Source organism: Podarcis melisellensis, assembly GCF_964234715.1.
Source record: "Podarcis melisellensis genome assembly, chromosome: 17".
Lineage (NCBI taxonomy): Eukaryota > Metazoa > Chordata > Lepidosauria > Squamata > Lacertidae > Podarcis > Podarcis melisellensis.
In genome coordinates this window covers 2,658,876-2,682,492 of record NC_138534.1, presented here as the reverse complement: position 1 = coordinate 2,682,492, position 23,617 = coordinate 2,658,876, and the positions used below count along the sequence as shown (strand labels likewise).

At 47.5% G+C, this 23,617-nt stretch overlaps 2 protein-coding genes across 2 annotated transcripts in view; one reads left to right on the top strand and one right to left on the bottom strand.

The window, feature by feature from the left end:
• Positions 1-226: 226 nt before the first annotated feature.
• LOC309360527 (three prime repair exonuclease 2-like) lies at positions 227-3,340 on the top strand. Its single transcript, XM_081895079.1, has 2 exons — positions 227-372; positions 2,605-3,340. The coding sequence occupies exons 1-2, from the start codon at positions 268-270 to the stop codon at positions 3,280-3,282; spliced, it is 783 nt and encodes a 260-aa protein (XP_081751205.1). The 5' UTR covers positions 227-267; the 3' UTR covers positions 3,283-3,340.
• A 6,953-nt stretch (positions 3,341-10,293) lies between these two features.
• Positions 10,294-23,617, bottom strand: part of SYP (synaptophysin) — a 29,515-nt gene continuing 16,191 nt past the window's right edge. Inside the window, exons 3-7 of the mRNA XM_081895078.1 lie at positions 23,404-23,528; positions 21,312-21,507; positions 20,164-20,355; positions 15,322-15,616; positions 10,294-12,565 (exon numbers count right to left, since the gene is read on the bottom strand). Coding sequence (XP_081751204.1) covers positions 15,326-15,616; positions 20,164-20,355; positions 21,312-21,507; positions 23,404-23,528 — 804 coding nt within the window. The 3' untranslated portion in view covers positions 10,294-12,565; positions 15,322-15,325. The remainder of the gene's footprint in view (positions 12,566-15,321; positions 15,617-20,163; positions 20,356-21,311; positions 21,508-23,403; positions 23,529-23,617) is intronic.

The following is a 23,617-nucleotide window of genomic DNA, read 5'->3' as shown; positions in this document are numbered from 1 at the left end:
CAATCAATCTGTAATGATGATAATGATCATCAATCCCGGATTCCGTGACTCATCTGCCCATTTTAGGGGCTCAGATGAACGGCTCTTTTACGCAAGCGCCCTCTAGAGGGCAAAGAGGGGCTTGCATCCAACCGTCCCTTGGCTGCTGAGCTGATGGATGCGCTTTCCAGGTCCCTGCGGGGGGGGGGGGAGCTGCCGCTTTTGCCGCCCCCCCCGCGCCGTCACGTCCGGAGGCGGGCTGGCCGGGCTGGCCGGGCTTGCCCGAGCATGTTGCTTTCGGTTTCCCCGCAGTCCGCCTTGAGAAGCCTCCCGCGCGCCGCCCCAAGTCCTCGCTGCCTTTGTTGGGCGAGTCAGGGAGCTGTAGATCACCCGGTGAGTCTTACTTGGCCAGCTGGGGGGGGGACGGGACCCCGGGAGTTTTCTCCTTCTTCTCCTTCTCCTTCTGTCCTCCAGTGCTCAAGGGGGCGGGGGGAGGAAATGAACTGCGGAGAGGGAAATCGCAAGGTTCTGCTCTTCGGTTCTCCTGGGAGGAGGGCGATTTGCCACCCGGGTTTGTTTTGCTTTCCCGCTCTGGAAGCGCGTCCCACTGATCTCCTGCGCTTGCTCCCGAGTTTGTGGGTGTGCATTGGGGGTTATGGCATGTAAATCGCTTTCCTGGACCGAAGTCCGTCAGGGTGAGCCTTCCCGCTTTCCGGTGGCGGCCGGCCGGACTTCTCTGGCTGTGGGCGCTCACGAAGCAGAGCCTGGCAGTGAGGACCTTCCCTTGTTCTTGGTCCCGCTCCCGCTCCTTAGCACAGTATTCCAAGGTCTGCTGCCCCAGACCGGGGGCTCCATTTGGCTCGCATAGCTGTTGATCCTGAAACCCCTGTCAGCCAACTTAATTGTATGTTTTGGACTTTGAGATTCATGAATGGTATACTTGTTATCAATGTATGTTGCCTTGGAAATGTTACTGTCTTGAAAGGTCACTTAGAAACAGCTTAAACCAATAGATAAATAGATTGAATAGTGTATCCAACATAAAGCCATACTGTACTCTGAGTAGAACCATTGACATTAAAGGACATGATTAGTGCTGGTCCATTAATTTCAATGGGTCTTCTCAAAGCAAACATTGGATACAACCCAGTAAGTTTTGCTAATAGGAGAGGAAAATACCTATTGCCCCTCAGTGCAGTTTTAGCAGTTTGTTGTGTCTCCAGGCTCATCCTCTCCTGTTGTCGTTTTCTGCTTATTTTTTTAAAGCAGCAGCCACTTCTGTTCTGGAACACGCTGCACTCCCTTCATCACTGGGTTGTCCTTTTGAGTTAACTCTCTAGTTCTGTGACGTTGTGTGTGCATGTGACAAGAAGAGCATTCTACATGTTTCCATGCTACATTCACACATTATGCCCCCTGCTGTTTCATTCTTGCATGCCTTTTGAACTAGGATTGAATGGAGCTTTTTTCCATTGCCAGATGATGAGAACAACACATTTCAGAAAGCTTTTCACTGTGACTCCAGAAACCCTTTATGGGCAGTGGATTTGGACCCTATTGGATCTGACGTGAAATTATAGATTGCTGAGAGAGAAGTCTGCGGTCCAGGGCTCCTGTCCATCGCTCCAGGAATGGGCATAGCCGGGGGGGGGGGGCAGAGGCCGCTCCCGATCAAAATGACAAAAATCATTTTAAAGCATTGAAAGTACTCAGTTAACTGAGGTTGTGCCCCCCACCAAAGTCTGCCCCTTTTGGGGGGATATTTTTACCCATGATTTCCCCTCAACAACTCTTGAGAGGGAGGGGGCAGCTGTCCCCCTGCCTCACCTTGGCTGTGCTCATGCCTCAGTCTGATTTTGTGACTGGGGTGGCCAGAGGTAGTACGCAGAGGGACATTCTTCTTCATCCCATAGTCAATCCTTTTTGGTGTATTTAAGAGTTTATCCACAGTGACAGAATGCCCCACCTCTGCCCACAGAGAGTGTCAACATACCAAGTATTTGCTCCTTCAAATGGCACCTTGAACCAATTGCTGCCTGGGAGGCAAATGCCAACTTCAGCCTCCCTGGCCCCTCTTTGCTGCTCCTGTTCCTGCACCAGCTGTACTGCTGCCTGTTGAAAAGCCAGGAGGTGGAGCGGGCTAGTCTTGCCCTGGAGAGCAATTATAAGAACTTTGCTGCATTTGCAGCTGTTTCCAGGGAGAAACCTCTGGTGTGGAGAGGAGTTTTGTGGTGGGAGTAGAAATGCAATTTGTGCTCAATTCGTGGTGTATCTGCTGTTTTATATCTTTATTGACGATTTATTCTATTGTACTTTTGTATTTAGGCTGTAATTTCTCCTTTATCAGTCTGTTCACTGCTGGTGTGGGGGACTGATGAATTGTGCATGGAAGTGTTATGCATGCAAGCCTGGGTGGAGCTGTTACCCCTGGTGAAGAGATGAGCGACTTCTGAAGTTTGGCAGTGCAGCTTAGACTGCTGTGGCATTCGTGTGAGCTGAAGCTCTGTCTCTCCACATGTAGGGGAGAACTGCGCTCATGTTATTGCTTTTCCTTATGGCCTGGTGGTGTGGATTTAATCCTGCTTGCGTATATAAAGATTCTAATGTTCTTTTCCTCTGTGCCAGCCAGCCATGGCAGCTCTGCAGGACTTCCAGACATTTGTCTTCCTCGACCTTGAAACCACCGGCTTGCCCCATGACCAGCCTCGCTTGGCTGAGCTCTGCCTCTTTGCTGTGCACCGCCGTTCACTCCAGTGCTCTCCGCTGCCGGGAACCCCCCAGCTACCCCGCATCATAGACAAGCTCACTCTCTGCGTTGATCCCCAAAAGCCCTTCACCCTTGAAGCAGAGAGGATTACTGGGCTGAGCAACCAAAACCTGGAGGAGAATTGCAAAGCAGATTTCAACCGTGGTGTGGTGGATATACTAAAAGGGTTTCTGTGGCGGCAAATGGGCCCAATCTGCTTGGTGGCTCACAATGGCCTTGGCTTTGACTTCCCCCTGCTTCGTGCAGAGCTGTGGCGAGTGGACACTGACCTGCCCCCGAGCACCGGCTGCCTGGACACACTGCCAGCCTTGAAGGAGCTGGAAAGATCTCCTGGCATGAGCTACCAGCTTGGGGCACTGTTCCGACATTTCTATGGACGTGAGCCTATTAGGGCCCACTCAGCTGAAGGTGATGTGGTCACTCTTCTGCTAGTGTTTCTTGCCAAAGCCCCTGAGCTAATGACATGGGCAGCTCGTAATGCGCAGAGCTGGGGGGAGATTCGGCCTATGTACCTCCTAAGCAGAAGCAGGAACTGATAGCAAGAAAGATGACATGACCTCTTTCCCCACAAGTGCACATCCACACAGATCAAACCTTGAAGTGAGGGAATGAAATTCACCGCATGTACCACGATAAAGGAAAATGTCATGAAAATTATATATAGATGGTATATAACTCCAGTGAAACTTGGAAAGATGTTTAAAGTTAGTAATAAATGTTGGAAATGTCAGAAGGAACATTTTATCACATGTGGTGAAATGCTTTTGGGAAATGATTTATAATGAGATGAAAAAATTTTTGAGATACACTTTTGTTAAGAAACCAGAAGCATTATTACTAGGTATATTAGGTAATGATGTTGAAAAGAAAGATGTGAAGTTATTTAGATATGCAGTAACAGCAGCCAGAATTTTGTTGGCCCAAAAATGGAAACAGGAAGAAATGCCAACGAGGGAAGAATGGAGAATGAAACTGATGGAATATGCAGAAATGGACAAATTAACGGGGAAAATTCGAAACCAACGTGATCAGAGATTCACCGAGGATTAGAATAAATTTACAGAGTATATGAAAACTGTGTGTGATCAGGAAATAACGCTTATTGGATTCCAAGAAGCTCTGTGAAAAAATAGACTGGAATGTCGCTTAAAAGAGAAGATAAAATAAGGATTGTTAAAGTGCAACATAAATTTAGGAAATGTGAGAAGTTGTGATAAATATGAAAATTGTCAGATAGGCTGATGGAAGTCGAAAAGAATGTATAAGTTAAATTGGATGTTTAATTATAAACGGAATGGTTATTGGAAATTTGAATAAAAATTAAATTTAAAAAAAACAACAGATCAAACCTTGAAGTGTCCTCCTGTACAGGGCTGCTTCCTGTGTGCAGTGGAAATGGACTTTTGTACTGTGAGAAGTTAGTGGTGTACGGCAAGGACTCTTCTTGTGCCCAGACCTTGGTTTGGGGGGGGGGTGCCTGCAGCATTTCTAATCTTGTATTGGACACCTGTTGATAAAGTGGCTAATTTCTTATCTATCACTTGGCTCTGGGTGGGGTTTCAAGGTCAGCTGCCTGTTAAAGGAGCACTGGGATCCCATACAGTCTCTGAGAATGTTTGTTTGTAAGAGATAACAGGGGCTTGGAAAGAACCACCTGCGTCCCAGCCCCTATAGGAGTCCATCCACTGCCCTTCTGAGGGGTTCCTAGGGTCTGAAGGAGCCACAAGTATTGCTTATTCTGTCTGTAATCCAGCTAGGATAAGCACCTCCTATCCTTCACTCATGGGTTTGGTCACTGCATTTGGAGCCAGTAAAAGAACCAGTCCTGTTGGCAACACGCTGCAGTGACCAGCCTCGGAAGGCCAGGCAGATGCAGCAGTTGGAGTCTTTGGCTTGGAGTTGTGGGGCTCAGTGTCACATCTCCACCATCAATCTCAATGAGTAACTTTGGGCACTGCCTCTCATGCCTGATGGGCGCAGTTTTTAAAAGGTGAAACCAGCGTTGCCTAAGAACGAGTTTCAGCTACATTTTAGTAGGTTAACTGCTTTGAAATAGCTTAGGGGTTTAGAGAAGCCGTCCTGGTTTCTGATTTGATCCCAGAACGTCCTGCTTTTTCTTAGGATGTCCCTCTTTTCATTGGAGAAATGTTGGAGTGTATGGCAAAGGAGTGTCATAAGGATGAAAGGTACTAAATAGATATTTGGTAGTATAGTTTAGCAGTGATGCTTCCCTGTTTCAGATAGAGGGAGTCCCCAGGACACATTCTTCCCACTCCAGACATGTCCTATTGCAGGGGGGGGGGGGGCTAATCTTTGGACTCCATACTTTCCATCCAGCATGGCCAACAGGGATGATAGAAATTTGTGGTCCAGCAACATCAGGGTTTCCTGTCCCTGGTCTAAAGGTACTTTGATGCAGCCACGTTGCTAACATTAGGCAGTGCCTGGGTGGGCTGCTTGGAAGCCCCATGTATGATGCTCTGAACTCTGAGGCTGTAGTCCCATACACACAGTTCTGTGGGGTTTTCTGAGCAGACATGCCTCAGATTGCACTGCCAAGGAAACACAGGGTATGAATGTGATAAAACGAATTAACAAGAATAATTTATCTAAACTTTTTTGTAGGGGAATTCATTTTTATTTGGGAGGGGAGGGGGGATAAGGCACAACCTTCTCCCATATGTCTACAGTGGTACCTCCACTTATGAACTTAATTTGTTCTGGAGGTCCATTCGTAACCATTCATAACCCAGGGTGTGCTTTCGCTAATGGGGCCTCCCGCTGCTGCTGCACCCCCAGAGCATGACTTCCACTCGCATCCTGGGGCAAAGTTCACAACCGGGAGCATCTACTTCCAGGTTAGCGGAGTTCATAACCCGAAGCATTCGTAAGGAGGACGGTATGCAACCCAAGGTTCCACTGTATTTACTGAAGTAAAAAGTCTATTCACTAAATTTGGTGAAAAGGTGATAGGGAGAATTATTTTTGAAATGTGCATGTATGGCTATCTTTCTACAACTCTACATTATAAACAATTGTGAGGTTTTTGCATTGTCCCTTCTTACCTACAGAAAGACAACAGATGCCAAGGATTTCTTTTCTTCCTGAGGTTATATGGAAGTAGGGTATAATTTAGGTGTCCCGTCATTAATCATTGTATAAAGCAGCTATTTAAGTATTACGATTAATTAAAACATTCAGAACATACCAAGTTACATATGAATTGCCATAATGAACTTATGTCTCATGACAGTAATCATACTTAGCATTTTAGAGTGTTAATTTCCCAAATACATTGTTAATCACTGTCCTCTGTAAAGTTGCTCTCTATTATTATCAATGCACACCAGTGCTTTATGGGGCTGAAATTTGATGAACTGGTGTCAAATCTGAACGAGATGTCCTACAAAAGAAAGTTATGAGGCAGGTATTGGGGCTTCCTCCTGGGACTCTGTTTGGCTCATCCGAGAGCTGAGTTGGGTCTCCCCTCAATAGCGGCCAGAATTGATCTAGCCTATCTTAGCTACTGGCATAGACTTTGGGGACCATATTCTCACCAAGCTCAGCTGGTTGGAGCAGCTAAGGACAGGAGGTTGGGTACAAAAGTGTCAAGACAAGCTTAGGGCTTGAAATCTCCAAGCGGGGAAATATTTATCCCTTAGTGAACTTAGAAATTGGATATTTGACCATGGCGCCAAGCAAGCCAGAGCATTCACAATCGCTGCCTGTTATTCTGTTTGGGACCCTTAAATTAAGGACAGCCATTCAAGGCCTCACTACCGTGGGATTCTGACTTCCCCACATAGGGCCTTTGCATAGGGCCTTTGTTGAGCTTCGGTTTCAGCAGATGCCCTCAGCATCCTTAGAGGGGAGATACCTTGGAATACCTCAGATGGCAGGGAAACGCACTTATGGATGTAATCAGGTCGAGGATGTCTTGCACCATTTGTTGATTTGCCCCTTATATACGGTGCCCAGAGAATTTTTATCTCCTATTTTTATTGGTTCTCAGATTGATACCCCCAGGAAGTGATAGTTAAACTCTCTACAAATTACTTATCTGTAGCCAAATTGCTCTGGCAGCTAAGAAGCTTTGCTTGTTATATTAATGCATTGTGATTTTAAATTTTGTGTTCTAAGCATCTATGCTGTAGACTTTTATAGACTTATGTTTGTGATTTTAGGGGAATGCCTTGCTTTTGCCCTCTGTGTGTGAAGGCTTTGGCTATATACAATTAATTTAACTGAATGAATGCATCAAAAAAATATTAACAATGAATTGCAGAATATGGGCGGGGCAGACTGAAAGCGGCTTACCGCTTGGAATTGCAACCCTATACTCACTTACCTGGGAGTAAGTCTGTTGAACTCCTCAATGAACTTAGTTTTGCATAGACACCAATAGTTTGTGCTGAGGTATGTTTTGAACTGGGGACTTCTTAGTTCACAGCTCAGTCTATTCGCTGCTATGCTCTCATCATTACCACCAGGTGCCTTCCATGTTCAGTTGCTGGTTGTCAGTATTGGCTCTTCAGGAGTATTTACAGCTGGCTATCTTCCTGCCTCAGTGCCTTATATTTGTCTCTATTGAATCATGCTTTGATTGGCCTGATCTGCTGCTGGATTAACTAAGACTTTTCAAGAAGTCATTTGTGCTGCTCACCATTGCAACATCTTATGGGCAGTGAATTACATAAATAATTGTGGGTTCCTCCTAGGATATACTTCCTGTTTATCCTGTAAGCCTGTTGCCTATATATTTCATTAGTGGCCTGATTTCTTGTGTGTGCCTCTCATTTATTCTGTTGCAATGCCCAATAAAAGCTCTTTTTAAAATTGCTGTTAGTCTTCTACTTTATGTTTTGCAGTGTCAAATGCCAAGGCCAAAGGTGTACAACATTTAGTCAGTTAATCAGGTAGATTAAAGTAGTGCCTGACTGAGCAGATTTTTAAAAACTGTTTTTAATGCAGGTACTTACAAAATCTGTCAGTCACAGATGGCATTTTCCTACTTCTCGTGCATTAGGGCAGTCTTTGATAACCATTAGCCCCAACCACCATAACCAGTAAGGAGGCATGATGGGAGATGTAGTCCCAAAAAATGTACCTAGAGGCCCATTTGTTCTCCATCCTAAATTAGTGGACTGGCAGTTAGTGCTTTATCAGCACTCTGAATTTCCAGATTAAAATGGCAGGAGTGTCTGTCTGGCACCTCACATTCTGACTCAATGGATTTTAATGGGGGAGGGGGAGGTTTTTGAGTCGGGGGGGGGGGGAGAGGCAAGGCATATAATGCAGTCACATTTTCAGCCTGATTTTCTTCGCCTAACAAGCTTCATGTTTAAATACATGAAACTCTCACACTTGTGATACCAAGACAAAATTACCAAAAGAGTCAGTGTACAGTAGGGTTAGAGTGCCTGGTGAGTCCTGGGTTCAAATCCCCAATCAATCACAAAGCTCCCTCAGTGATGCTCATCCTCAGTGATCCCTCATCATCGCCCCAGCCCAGCATATGTCAGAAGCTTGTGAAAACCAAATGGAAAAAAGAGAAGCATTTGCCGCACCCCTAACTCCTTTGCAGAAGTGCTGGATTCTTCTTTCTTACATCTGTATTTTACTGTTTCTTAGCTTGTGACCTCAGGTTGGAAGAGTGACGTTTCACCTTGTACTTTCAGAAAGCCTTTCCACAGCACCAGCTCTACTGTTAGGCAAAGTGAGATGTGCGATTCTCCATCTCCAGTCCCCAAATAAACTTGACTGGCCCTGGCTACCTACTATGTGTCTGGAGGAACATTTGTTGCTCTGCATCAGGCAGCAATATACCTCGGCCAGCCCTGCACAAGTACCCCAATGCTGAAGAACCGTGCACATCAGCCAAAGTATCGCAGTGTCTTTTGCACAACTGTTCCAGGCACCCCTGCATGCATATTTTGTCTATGCAGGGTGCTGGCCCTGCCCCAATGGATGTCAGTCTTGCCCCTGACCCCCTGAATGGCAACAAGGAGGCCTCCAGCCAGCTTCTGGTTGGTTTATTGCAAGTGAAGATAAGGAGGAATAGTCAACTATAATTCACGGCTGCTTGTTGGCATTTCTGTTTGTACCACTGAAAACCCCCAATAAGTTCAAGGGTTCAGGGTTCCCTGCAATACTTTTCACAAACACCTAAGCAAGAAGAACAAAATGACCTCAGAGTTCCAGATTTTAAATGTAATGCTGTTTCAAAGTGGCTGGCGTTTCTGGAAGGACAGCTGATGGCATTATTGTTTGTGCCTTACAGCAAAGCCTCCTCCCAGCCCTTAGCAAACAGGGCTTAATGGAGAAATCAGTCAGTCAGGAAAGGCTATTTTTTCACCTTTCAATTGGGCGCGATACAACATGGGATTTTCCTGCACATGACTATTTGAAACACATGGGTGTTGCTCAGAAGCACTGCTGTGAGGAAACATTAAGAAACCCTGGGCACAGTTTCCTCAAAATTACTTCTGTAAAGCATGACCAGCAAAGGCCTGGCTAGGGTGTTCCTTCTGTTTTTCAGCAGCCCCTACCTGACACAGAAGCATGCAAGCTTGTATTTACATAAATGGGGATGAATCCTTGTGCTCTATCTGCACAGTAACCTTGTCAAGGTAAAGACTGTAGTGTTGTACCTCTCAATTATCCTGCTTTAAACAGGACATCCTAGCATTACAGAAGCTCCCCCCCCCGGCTTCTGACTGGATCCCGGGGGGACATGGCTAGCGCAGGGGAAGGGTGTGGCAATAGAGGCCACCAACCAAAATTTTACCACCCACATGACCAAAAATAAAAATAAAAATAATGCAATAACCTGCTTCCACACCAGAGGTAACTTCAGATGCATATTGAGTTATTTTTACTTATCAAATGTTCTGTATTAAGCAGGGGGCAGGGATATAAAATGTAAAAAAGGAGGGGGAGATTAAATGTTTTTAAAAGTTCAGACTGCACTTTCATTGCTGATAGCATCGTGTGGATGCTGTGAGCAGCACCAGTTCAACCATAAACACCCTTCTGAAAGCTATGGTGGGCAGATACTTTTTTAAACTGCTCATCCAGACTTGCCCTTGTCCCCTCAGCTTTCTCCCCCACCACCCGAGGAAACCTGATCTTTACTGCTGAATGGGATCAAATGTCAGCTGGGTTTTCTCCAGATTGATGTTTGCTCCGATTTGGTGCTAAAGAGGTAAGCGGAAGTGTGGGCGAGTCCTCACACTGACCTGAAGTGACTGGGTGAATCAGAGACCAGAGGGATGCTATGAAAGGGGCCTTGGCTTTCTCCAAGAGGTTTGGCAATTTCATCTCACTAGGAGGATTTTGGGAGACATAGGGCTCCCAAATAACAAATGCAAATTCATTATTTGCTAATGCATCCATTACCTGAGCAGGTGTACAAACTTGGACAAGGGCATGAGGGGACAGGTCTGCAGGACATAGGTGGTTACATCCATTTTAGTTCATTCTTACATTTGAGTTTAAGAGATATAAAACATGATAATAACGACACAAAATAAGGACACTTCAAATACTTATTTTTTAATACATTTTCTTTCCCTTTTTATTTGGTTTTTATCCATTTTTTCTCTATACCTTTTGGGTGAGGGGGCAGATTTGGGGGATTAATGCATATTTTTCCTGTCATTTTGCTGCTGCTGTCGTTGGTATTTTTGTCATTTAAAGATGGAAGAAAAAATCACGATATCGACCGGGGCAAAGAGCCGGACAAACTGAAACGCACAATTACGGCACGATCAGATACACAGACACTGAGTAATATATAGTCAGAGTGCCTCTGGGAATGTTGGGAGAGGGAGATGGGGAGGGGATGCTTTGGCTGCTATGGAAAATAGGTTGGTTTGGAGGCCACAGGCTGCAGATTAAGAGTACAGGAGCAGGAATTTTGGGTTAGGCCAGGAAAAGAAATAGGTCCATAGGAAGAGAACCATAAAGATGAGAAAAAGAAAGAGGTGAAAAAGAAGATTGGGAGAAGGGTAAATAAGACAGTGAAATGAACTGGAGACTGGGGGAAGGAGGGAAGAGGTGGGGTGGGGGGAGATCAATATTATCCTGATCCTAAACAAATTTACTTGGAAGTAAACCCAGATGGAACCAACTTCCAGCTAACTGCTAAAGATTACGACCTGAAACCACAACCACAAGATTACACCCTACAATTCTATGTGAATTAATCAAGAATAACTACAACACTTCCTCACAACTGTCATGGTGCAGCAAAACCCCCATATTAACCATAGGCCTCCTTTCTGTGTATGAAGGGCAGTATACTAATAAATAATAATAATAATAATAATAATAATAATAATAATAATAATAATAATAATAATAAATTATTGTGAGTATGTGGAACCACCAACGGGCTCAGTACCCTGTGGAAATTGTGCAGAGGCCCAGGCTGCCTGGGTTCCCCGTTGGACCTAGACATTTCTGAGCCACAACAGATGCTCAGAAGTAACATGGCAGCTCTACATACAGGTTCTGTGTGGAGGTGTCAGTTCATACAATCTGTACATTCTGTGCAATTCCTGTTGGGCTGTTTGCCTGACAGAAACCCCACACGCTTCTCACAACGGCCTCAGAACTAAGGTCGTGGGGACACACTTGAATCACCCTGTCAGTACAATGAGTTGAGAAAAGGGATCCAGGTGGCTCCACTTTCAAGTATCTTGAATATGCAATCTTAGAAGGAGAAGGAAAGAGGGGGGGAAAGGAGAAAGGATGTATAACAGAGTCTCCCCCTTGGTCCTCCCCCCGCCCTGAGCTGTGGGCCTCAAGCTGCACTGGTGATCATGGCATACATGCTGGTATAGGGGGGAATAATGTAGCCCCCAGAAATACAACTCAGTGGGAATGATACCCCACCCCACATTTTGCCCTTTGTCTCCCCTCCAGAATAAACCCTTCTGCAGAGATTACGTACGCACACACACAACCTCCAAACCGTAACAAACACAGCAGTGCTGTGGGTCCCCCGTTAGGATCACCCTCCTTTTAACACCCCACATCCCTAATACAGACCAACAGGGAGGAGAAGCAGGAGACAATTTCCCCCAATATTTTGGTTGCCCTCTATCCTGACCCTTAAACTTTTGGGAGGAGGGGCTGGGAATGGAGAAGTGAGTGTTAAAAACCTTAATTAAAGCGCTGAATATAATATTGAACCCCAAACCCCTTAATAAACCCCAAATCTGCCGGGCATTCCGACACTGAAGATGGCAACTGAATCTCCTCCAATCTCAGACCCCTCCCCCACGACCAGCTGGTGTTCCTGGGGGGCATGCGGAGGGGAGATGGAGGAGCATTTGCCACGCGTTGGGGGCGAAGTGCCAAGAGTGGTGAGAGTCATGCCATGCTTTCCACAACATTGGGTGGGTGGGGTTCCAAGGGAATGGCGGGGGTAGGTTAGAGAGGAGACGGGAGAGCTAGTAGTAGCTGGGGAGTTTGGGGGTCTGGAGCCGAGATGGCAGGGGTAAAAAGGGAGCCATGTAAAGTCACAGAGCTGTCCCAGGGGTGGGAAATGAGATCGGGCAGAGTGTGTGCGCACGAGGCAATGGGAGAGGGGGCGGTCTATCTCTAGTTGTAGTTTCCCATATATATATAATATATATATATAAACAGCACAAACATCTACATTCATTTGGGAGGGGGAGGGATGACACCCCACCAGCCCCCTCCCAGTGCAAGCACCCACCAGCCCCCCCTTTCCCCTGCTCAAGGGGACATGGGGGGCAGGGACAGGATGGTAGCTTCCTCCACACAACGCCTCCTACTGGGGGTAGGGACCTGTGGGGAAAGAGAGAGAAAGAGAGGAGAGAAAGTAGATGAACACAGAAAAAAAGGAAGCTTTCCTGTGACAGAAGCAACACTTGCACACAAAACACCCCCAGGAGCAACTAAACAGAACTGAAAAATCTCTGAAGTGTTTCTCCAATGTGGGTGGAGGGAAGGGCTCTTCCTGGCTCAGCGGCTTAGGGGAGGGGTTGTCCCCAACCATGGCATTGTCACCCCTACCCCTCCCAGCCTTGGAAGACCACCATACAGCCCAGAGCCAAGAGGCCGATGGGTGCCAAGCAATGATTGTCTTCCTCGCAGGCCTGGCATGACAGGGCAAACGCAGAGGCCCAGGAGGACCTTAATTTTATGTTGATGTAGCCTATTTTCCCTGTTTCTGGGCCTCCCCCCCCCCCCGCCCGTGGATCCTGCCTGAAGCAGCAGCCTTATCTTGCCTCATGGGCAAGCCAGCCCTGGGTAGGGCCCCAGGTGAATTCTGGGGCAGGTAAGATGGCGGCGTCTGCTGCAGCTGCTTTGCTCAGTACTTCTCTTTTCAGCGCTGGGCTGCCCCTCTTGCAGCGCCACCCACCCTCCCGCTCCCTGGCCAGCTTGCTTAGGGCAAGAGCCTGGAAGGCCCCTGGTGAAAGTTCCCCTCAAATGGTGGCAGCCCTGGCCGGAAATTTATAGGCTTCCTGAGTCTGAATGGTTAAGGGGCAAAGTTTTATTTCCACGCTGGGAAGTTGTATACAAAATGCATTTTAAGACATGAAACTCTACTAAGTGGATTTCAGATATGGGCTAGCTTTTATTGACAAGAAGCCCAGCTGTTTTAAAATAAATAAGATAAACTCCCATTGCTAGAGAGCAGCATCAGGCTCAGTTGCCCAAACTTCATCAGACTACTTGCATGAGTGCTGAGCCGGCAAACTTTTCCCCCTACCACAGCTCTTCTGAAGAGTGTCTTAGCTCAATATCTGGTGCAAATCAGTATTTGTTAACAAAGAAAACTGACATGCAGCCAATTTTCTCTTATTTCTGATTATGAGGGTTTTTCTTTCTGGCTGGGATCATGGCATACACAATTTTACCAATTAAAATCACTCCCCCACCAACTCATAAAACACATGTATGATATTTTACTTATTAAAAGAATTCATTTCTCTCAGTTGTTGTTTGTCAGCAGAGCAAAACATCTAAGACATGGTGCAAATTGCAGCTTGGGTGTGTAGCGAGTGAGGGAGGGGGAAGCTCAATTTGGAAATGAATTTAATCCCTCACTCCCTAAGTACCACAGTCCCAATTTCATTTGGGGTGGGTAGGAGAGCGGCTATGAACTTTTTGACCCAAAGGCATATATAAATTTGCACAAAGGAATCTTGACATCATTCTTTACGGCTGCATGCAAAGGACAAGGCCTTGCTTTCATTTGCATCCTGACAAAGGACTCTTTGCTTATTGAATCAGCTGAGAGTGTGTTGTAGAGCAGTTTGAGAAAGCCTCGACTCTCGGAGGTCCGTGGCCAGGCTTAGGAAGCTGCCTTCTGTGCACCAAGAGCTGAGGACGACTCCTCAGGGAAGGAGACACACTAAGGGCTTCTGGCCATGAAGACCAACGGAGGGGAAGGAGTCCTAGCAGCAGCCAGCTGCTTCTGTAGTCCATGATGGAGTTCAAATCTGAACCTGATATCTGGGGCAAATGTGCCTAGAGACCTACAGACTAACAAATTCCACACACAGACCAACAGACCATTCAACAGTAGCCAAAAGGCTCTCATATCAGGGATCACGGTCATTATGTCAGCAATCCAGATCAGGTGAGGGGAATGTTTGGCCCTCTAGATGTTTCTAAACTACAACTCCCATCATCCCTGGCTACGCTTGCTGGGGCTGATGGGAGATGTAGTTCAGCAACATTGTAAGACCAAAGGTTCCCTTCACCTGAATTAGATGCTCACAATCCAGATGTGTAGGATGTTATTCTCCTCTAGATTCCACACCTTTCAGCCTCAGGCACAACTGTGTATTAGGGTCTACGCTGCTATAATATACAACTGGATAAAAGGTGCATGTCCCAAATATCCGTGAGCTGCCAAATAAGACCACATTTGTTACTAAATGCCATGTTACTTCACAAAGCATAACAGCGAGCAGCATGCTATTATTATTTTTGGCATGCTTTGGATGTGGGGAAGCATTCGAATATGGGTATGCTCACATTAGTAGCTTGAAACGCAGTGAGGTCCTTTCATCTGGGTGTGTTTCTAGCCAGATTTGCATCGCAGAAGGGGCACGGATGTATTTACCTGATGCACATTACCTTTTGGGTTTCCTCTCCCTATAATCACACACACCCCCAATTCCTGTTCAGCCGGCACCTGTGCTTCTGCACTCTTCTGCACAACGGCTTTTGGGGTGCCACATTCTGAGGGTTGTTCATGTCTTAAAGGGTGTCAGGACTGTGTATGAGAACTACAGGTTGACTTGCAAACTGTCCCTTTCATAAAATTGGTGTGTGATGATCAGGTTCCAGTGGTCAAGGAGTGACGCTTCAGTGCCCTGCATAGCTCCTTGTTCCTCCTCCATGACCAGCAAAACCATAATAAATGACACAAATGCTTAATTTGCAGAACATGGGTCTCGACTGCAGGACTCAGCTTTTCCTGCAGAGTAATATTTTTAACATGTTGCTTGCACAGCCTTATTCAAGGGCGAGAGAAGAGAATCCCCCCCCCCCCGCTCCCTGTCCAGCCAGCCAGTAGCACAACTCACCCGCCTACATCTGGTTTGCGAAGGAAGTGGGCCCGCCTTGCACACCTTGCTGCCCATACTCTCCCTGCTGCCCATAGCCCTGCTGGCTGTAATCAGGCTGGTAGCCACCCTGCTGCCCATACGTGTCTTGCTGCCCATAGCCTGGCGCTTGGTTGTAGGCGTCGCCAAAGGCCTCAGGTGCTGGCGGCTTCTCTTGGGCAGGTGGGTACTTGACGAAGGGGGTGCTCCAGCCCGTCTCTTTGAACACGAACCACAGGTTCCCCAGCCAAAGCACCAAGTTCAGGAAGCCAAAAACCTGGGGACAAAATGAAGCAGGGTGGAGAAAGGACAGTTAATTGCAGAGCCTTCCTCACCAATCCCAGTTCCCTGCTATTTGAGAAGCCTTGTCTGGAAGAGTGTGTGTGTGTGTGTGTGTGTACATGCACACAGGGCTGGGCTGCCCATTAGTCGCCTCAGGTGGTAGGCTGGAGACAGGTGGGAGGAGTGGCAGATTTGGAAAGGGAAGAGAGGGACATCTCGTGTGCCTTTGCTACTCCTCCTTCAGCTGTGGATGCAATGCCATTAGATGCCTGCCTGGGCCCAGCGCCTCTCCCGGTGACCCCACAGTGCAGAGGAGGCAGAGGCGGAGGGGTGCGTGGGCCCAGCCACCGCTACTCCTGCCACCCTCAGCCACTAGCTCAGTTGCGCTGGTCCCCAGCTTCGTCCCCACCCAAAGCCGGGTGAGGAGTTTAACTGCTGCCACCATTGCTGCTCCTGCTGCCACCTGTTGAAGCACTCTTAGCAAAGTACCATTCCTGGGAGGACTGCCATTTTCTGATTTGCCTCGAGCAGCAAAATGTCTTGGGCCTCCCTGGGTGGGTGTGCATGTTAATGCTGCAAAACAGGGGAAATTTTGAAGCCCATTTGCAGAACAAAGAAACTCTCATGGGCACCCTGCCTGCATACATGCTGCAACCTACACAAGTTTGCTTTACTAAAGAGTTAGGGCTTGTCCCCATTTCCACTTCTTCCGTGCCTGGAAAGCACAGGTCTGAGCAGTTTCCTATTTGCCCTGCCACTTTCCCCAAGGAAATCTGCTCTTTACCACTGAATTGGAGCAAAGTTCAATCTGCAGAAAACCCAACTGACGTTTGCTCCGATTCAGTGATAAAGATCAGGTTAGTTGAGCCCTTAGGATCTTAGCCCATCTAGTATTTCCTACACTGACTGGCAGCAGAGTTTCAGTCAGGAGTCTTTCCCAACTTAACCTGGAGATGCTGGGGATCAAACCTGAAACCAGATGCTTTACCTGTTTGCTGTCTTTCCAGTCTTCTCACTGAAGAGAATCTGGAAGAACCCTAGAGCCTCTTAGAGCATAGTTTTGTTTTAAGAAGACAACCACATTAACTGTGTGTGCCTCCCCCTGCCCTTGGATCACGTCCAATGCTCAGCTGATGCTGCCTGTTTACAGGGCAAGAGGGGTGCGAGTGGGCAAGTGCCCACCAGGGAAGACTGTCCTTTATTAGGACCTTCTCCTTGGAAACCCCCAAAGCTTTCCCTGGAACAGTTTGAAGATTACCATTTGCTCTAATATTTCATAAACATTGCAGCTCACTTATTCATAGGTGCTTAGCCGCAAGTAGATCAGCTAAAGGGCTGCTGCAGTGCTGTTCCCTTGGAATGGCTCCCACCAACAGCCACATTCACAAAAATTACAGTGGTGCCCCGCAAGACGAACGCCTCGCAAGACGGAAAACCCGCTAGACGAAAGGGTTTTCCGTTTTGGAGGCGCTTCGCAAAACGAATTTCCCTATGGGCTTCCTTCGCAAGACGAAAGCCCATAGGGAAATCTCCGGGGACAGCGGGGAAGTGCAGCGCGTCTTCCCCACTGTCCTCGGACCTCCTCCGAAGGCTGGCGATGGGGCGGAGAGCCCTCCTCCCCCCCGCCAGGCTTCGGAAGGCTCCTCCGAAGGCTGGCGATGGGGCGGAGAGCCCTCCTCCCCCCGCCAGGCTTCGGAGGCCTCCTCCGAAGGCTGGCGATGGGGCGGAGAGCCCTCCTCCCCCCGCCAGGCTTCGGAAGGCTCCTCCGAAGGCTGGCAGCGGGAGGAGGTCTCTCCGCCCCACCAGCAGCCTTCGGAAGGCTGCTCCGAAGGCTGGCGGCGGGAGGAGGGTTTTCCTTCCCACCGCCAACATTCAGAATGCTATTCTGAATGTTGGCGGTGGGGAGGAAAAACCCTCCTCCCACCGCAAGCCCCGGGAAGAGAGGAGAAGCGCTGTGCGCCTTCCCCTCTGTTCCCGGACCTGTGCTGAAGGCTTGCAGTGGGGAGAAAAGCCCTTCTCCGCACCGCCAGCCTGGCAAGCGGTCTCCATAGGAACGCATTAATTGATTTTCAATGCATTCCTATGGGAAACCGTGCTTCGCAAGACGAAAAACTCGCAAGAAGAAAAAACTTGCGGAACGAATTAATTTCGTCTTGCGAGGCACCACTGTAAATCTCAGGCCTCCCATCATTCACTCATTTTTGCCGCTGCAAACTGAAGGCTGATTTATATAAGCACATACACCAGATTATATCTCATCTGAAGAATCACTTTGGCTTTATTTTGGTCAACATGACTGATGAGGTGAGGCAGAAGACAGTAAATGGCCAAGCGGCAAGGGAAGGAAGACTCCTAGCCTTACTGGGGCAATGGAGACTCAGCCATTGCTTCTTGAAACATTCTGATAAGGATGTAAGATGAGGGTCTTCCCTTTCCCCCTTGGTCACTGCTCTGGAGACAGCAGCCAAATATTACCTCCCCTCCACCCCACTGATACATCAGCCAGTTTGGAGAGGGAGAGATCTGTTCTGGCAACCCTGGGAAACTATGGACTTCATCTTCAAGCACTACCTACAGAGCACTGACATCTGTCAGTTCCCCCTAACACAGCTACTCTTCTGAAAGCTAGCAGCTGTGCCATCAACTTTGCAGATTATAAAATAAGATTAGAGAATGTTCCAAGCTTCTCTTTTAAGGCTTTATTTCTTCAAGTCTGCTTGAGGTCCTGTGCCACATTGAACTCAGTGGGATCTACATTTGAGTAAATATGCAATATGTATATAAATGAACAAAAGCAATTCTGTCCAGAAAGCAAACATCTTTTCCTCTTATTTCTTGCTGTAATTTATTTTTATTGTTGTTTATAATTCTTTGTATATCATATTTTAGTATCATTTTGTTGTAAGTCTCCCAGAGAATATTTATTGACAGGTGGATAAAGAACATCAATCAATCAATAATTGGCAAACACACATACCCACATAATACTGCATGCATAGATTATTGTTATTCTCTTACACTAACATGAACACCAGCAAAACTCACCCAAATTAAAGAACTCTCGGTCCCACTGATAAAAAGTTGTTGCCAGTGATTAAAATGAGCCCCAATGATTATTCAATTAAAGTTTCAAATGGATTAATTTTAAAACCAAATTAAAGATGCGGTGTCCTACGCAGATTTACCGTATTTTTTGCCCTATAGGACACACTTTTTCCCCTCCAAAAATGAAGGGGAAATGTGTGTGCGTCCTATGGGGCGAATGCAGGCTACTTGCCTTCAGCGATAGCAACGCAAAGCTTCCGAAGCCTGTGCTCCGGAGGCTTCACGTTGCTTTCGCTGAAGCCAGGAGAGTCTGCTCTTTGAGGCTGGTGGTGGGCGAAAGCAGCGCTCCCCCCCCCATCGCCAACCCCACAAGCTGGTTTGAAAAGCCCGCAGGAGCCACGCACTCTTTAAAGGGTGCCTGGCTTCTGCGGGCTTTTCTATGAGGTGAGGGAATTGTTCGCTGCTCCCAGAGCTGCCGGGGGAGGGAATCATTTCCCCCCCTTTGATTCCCCCCCTGAAAACTAGGTGCATCCTATGGGCCGGTGCGCCTTATAGGGCGAAAAATACGGTACTTTGAGGAAACATAACAGTATGAATGATCTACCACCCTACAAAATACGGAACTACATATATACACCTGAATACCACACACACACCACCACCACCACAAAACACATAAGGCACCTTTACAGCAGCTGAATGCTCAAAAGCACCCAGAACTGGCATCTAGGGTTGGCATGGCTGAGCACTGGCAGAGGGCCCATACTGAACAACTGGCATGAGGCCGCTGGACCTGCTCCTTCTCTCCACCCCTGCCACCGCCTCACTGCTCACCCTCCTTTTGCTCTGGCCCAGACAACAGGAGTGGTGAAGGGGAGGAGCAGGAGGGGCACCAATCGCCTGGCAAGCAAGCAAGCAGCAAGTAGCAACAGCAAGAACATTAGTGTGGCGTCTGACTCACTGAAAGAGGGTGTTTTGCCCAAGGGCTCTCTAAAATCTGGAACTGGTACTGAAAGCACAGGCTATAAGATGCCTTCTTAGAGGCCAGAGTACAAATATACACAGGTTGCCCTTCCTATGGCTCAGCAGCATCCCACCCTCCTTGATTCCAGGGCTCAGGAGTCTGCCCTGGCTGCCCTTAGGCTCAGTCACTGAGATCCTCAGGGGAATCACTGTTAATAATCCCCCCTGACTTAGATCAACCTGGAGCCATGCCTTCAGTATTGTGGGACCAATCTTATGGAACTCCCTTCCATAAACCCCTGAAGTCAGACAGAGCACCTCCCCACTGAACTTCTGGCACCTACTGAAGACTTTTTAAAATTCCATCTGGTATTCTAACCGAGGTTCCATTGTACAGTTTTAACTTGTTTTTGTTTTTGGGTTGTATCTTTGCAGACTGCTTCGAGATTATAGTAGTTAAGGGGTATATAAAACATTGAAGCATGCAAGCAGGCAAGCAAGCAAGCAAGCAGAGTAAGTGCTTGGAGGACTAACCACAGAGGTGTTGAGGCCGGAGGTGACTGGCTCCCGCAGCTCATTGCACTTGTTGCCTTCACTCCGACACACAGCCATGCCTTCAATCACATTGTCAGGGTCAGTGGCCTCCTTGACATCTGAAAGGCCCTTGGCCCAAGCACAGGAGCTCACCAACCACATGAAGGTGAAGACAGCCGTGACGATGAAATCCTGCAGTGGGGGGTGAGGGAGGGCAAGAGGTTACAACTATGGTTGCCAAAAGATGAGGCAGGTCCTTGTAGGAGAAGCAAGTGGCTACCAGTGGATTGTTAGGACCCAATGGTACTCAGACCCTGGACCAAAGACACTGCCCAGTGTCCAAAGAAAATCCAGGAAGAGGCGGAGTCACCAGGGCCCACTGTGAAACCACTGCGCTGGTGATACTTGTCCATTTGGATGTGTCTCACTCAGCTTGGGCTAAATATGGACCTCCCCCACACTTGTCCAGATCCCCTAATCCAGACCCGGTTCCTGTTGCAAAGCTCCTTAGCTGCTTTGGGCCTCCTGCTTCACACTTGCTCCCAGGACCTTCTGGTCTGTTCAGAATTGGTGGAAACACACATAGAATTTCTGGTGTGCAGTAAACTAACCAGCTGGTCACAGTCAAGCCACTGTTTCTAAAGCCCCAGGTAGCTAGCACAACAAACACAAATGGTTTGTCAAGCCCCTGCTGAGCCCCTCATGCATCACTGCTGGCTGCACCCAGCATGGTGGGTCACCATCACCCTAAGGTCCAGCTGCACACCAATATTCAGAACTTCAGTTCTTCACTCAACTTTCTTCCTTTAGTCCAAATACTTTAGAAACCCTGCCTTATTCCCTCCATCCCTAGACCAAGTTTTATGGTCCTGATGTTGCAGCATATGAGGCAGGAAAACAAGCACCCTGCCCAGAATATAACTATCTCCTAATGTTGCCACTACTCTTTGACGGTACTGAGTTAGACACTGCTAATGGCCATTGGTCTAACGGCAGAGGTGGCCCTGGCAAGAGGCTTTCCTAATGTGCTGCTGTGACGTCTGCTTCTGGTTGTTAGGAAGTGTCAGGGTTTGGGGCAGTTGCCTAAAGGGTCCCTGCATTCAGCCACATGTCTATGCTGCATCACACCCTGGAGTTTGGGCACTCACAATCATGGGTCCCTTGTTGTTCTCCCTGTACTTGTCCTGCATAAATACGTAGACTACAATAACGGCAAGGGAGTAGAGGAAGGCGAAGACAGCAATGGTGACAAAGAATTCAGCAGAGGAGGAGCAATCTCCAATCAAGAAAACTTTATCCTTGTTCCCTTTACAAGTAGGAGCTTCAAAATACACCTGGTGGAGCCTGGGATGGAGAAAAAGAGTGAGAGTCATCATAGCATCACAGAACTGGAGAGCTGGAAGGGACCCCAAGTGCCATCTAGTCCAACCCCCTGCAACGCAGGGATCTCCACTAAAGCATCCATGACAAATGGCCATCCCACCTCTGCTTAAAAACCTCCAAGGAAGGAGAGTCCACCACCTTCCAATCAGAGCTGTACATACCCTAGGCTGTTGCTGTTTGAATTCTGCACCAAAGCAACACACATCTGGTGCCAATAGAAGCTGAATTTTGAGTTAGAGGATTGTGCAATTATGAATGACTTAGGGGAGGAGTGCTTGAATATATCTTATACCAGGGGTCTGCAACCTTTAAGACAAAAAGAGCCACTTGGACCCATTTCCGAAGAAAAAAAAACTGGGAGCCGCAAAACTCGTCATTATAAAAATAACTTTTTTGCCACTTTTTTATTATTTATTTCTTTGACACCTCAGAATTACTCCCCCTCATAGAAATAAACGTTAAATTAACAAGTTACCTTTGTGTGTGTGTGTGTTCTTCACTCCCCTTTCAATGCAGTGACCAGCGTACATGCCCCTTACAATGTAGCGGGTGGGCGGGCGGGCGGGCGGGAAGGTGACGTCGGGACGGTACGCGTGACTAACGCACGCACCGCCCCCATGTGATGTCACAGCCAGTACAGCGCCCGCCACAGTGGGGAGTGTCAGGGCGCACAATGTGCCTCCTCCCCTCGCTAGTATCCGCCCCGGAGCCGCGTCAAAGGTGTAAAAGAGCCACATGCGGCTCCGGAGCCACGGGTTGCAGACCCCTGTCTTATACCAAATGACTGATTAGTCTGACTGACAGCACCTCTCAAGCCAAGGTCTTTCCCAGCCTTCTTATATGAGGTTCTTTAAACAATGCTAAGGCATTGCACCAAGAATTGCTTTTGGGGAATTGCTTGTGGGTTGTGTTTGCATTTTGCACACATAAGTGTTAAATGAACAACAAATAAATTCAAGGCAGGAGGTGGAGAGAACAGCCCCTCTCCCAACAGATGGGCTTGGTGTTGCAGTCACCACTTCCACTGTGGTTGGAGAAATTCCTTGCCCTGGATGGTGGATTAGCTGCCCTTCTCACACCATAGTGGGGGCTGCCCTCCCCCCCCATGGTTTGCAAGGATCTGTGTGCGCTTACTGAGTGTGAGCTTGATGTTTGTGTCTGCTACCAGTGTGTGTTTACCAGATTTTGAGGTTGTGCAGTACCATGCATCTTATGTTTATGTAGTTGGGAGTGAGTGGATGGAAGCAGCGCTATACCTGCTCTGGTGCAGGCCCTCAGGGGAGAGATGGGAGAGGAGTATTACATTTTTCAGTGGGGGTTGGGCATGAGTCCATTAGTGCTTCAGAGATTAGGAGCATGTGTGTGTGGTTGGCAATGACCTGTTGTGTGTGGGTTGTGATGTTGTTGGGTGTGAGTGGATTATGCATGAGTGGTTGATGGAGGTGATGCCTGAGACAGGGAATGGTTGTGTGAAATGGATGGTGAGTGTTTGTATGTTGTATAGATGGAAATTTGGTATTGTGGCGCGCTCTGATTTGTTCTGTTTTTATATTACCTTTATGTATATGGACATTGCTTATATATTTTGTAATGTGACTCATCTGACACGGTTTCATGGTGCTTATTGGCTACAGTATATATAAGCTTATGGATTTATCTACTGTAAACCACTCTGAGATCTTTTGGACAGTAAGTGGTTATAAATGGAAATAAAAAAATACAAGAAATTGTATTTTACAAGCTGTAAGCTTCCTTGTTATATTTTATGAAAGAGCGGGTTATAAATTTTCAAATACATGAATAAATAAAACTGTATGGATCTGCCTCTGAATAATCGCTGCTGAGGATTCAACTCACCGGAAGGGGTAGGCAAACTCCACCTTTATATCAAGATCGCTCTCAGTCTTGTTCGCACATTCAACACTCAGGCGGAATTCTCCACTGTAGCTGCCACATGTTGCAAATGCAAAGATGGAAAAGAACTGGGAGGGGGGAGAGAGAGAGGCAGCAAATGTCAGTGCTCAGAGGATCCTGGGCAATTTCACTACAACCCGTTGATCTTCTACGTGGA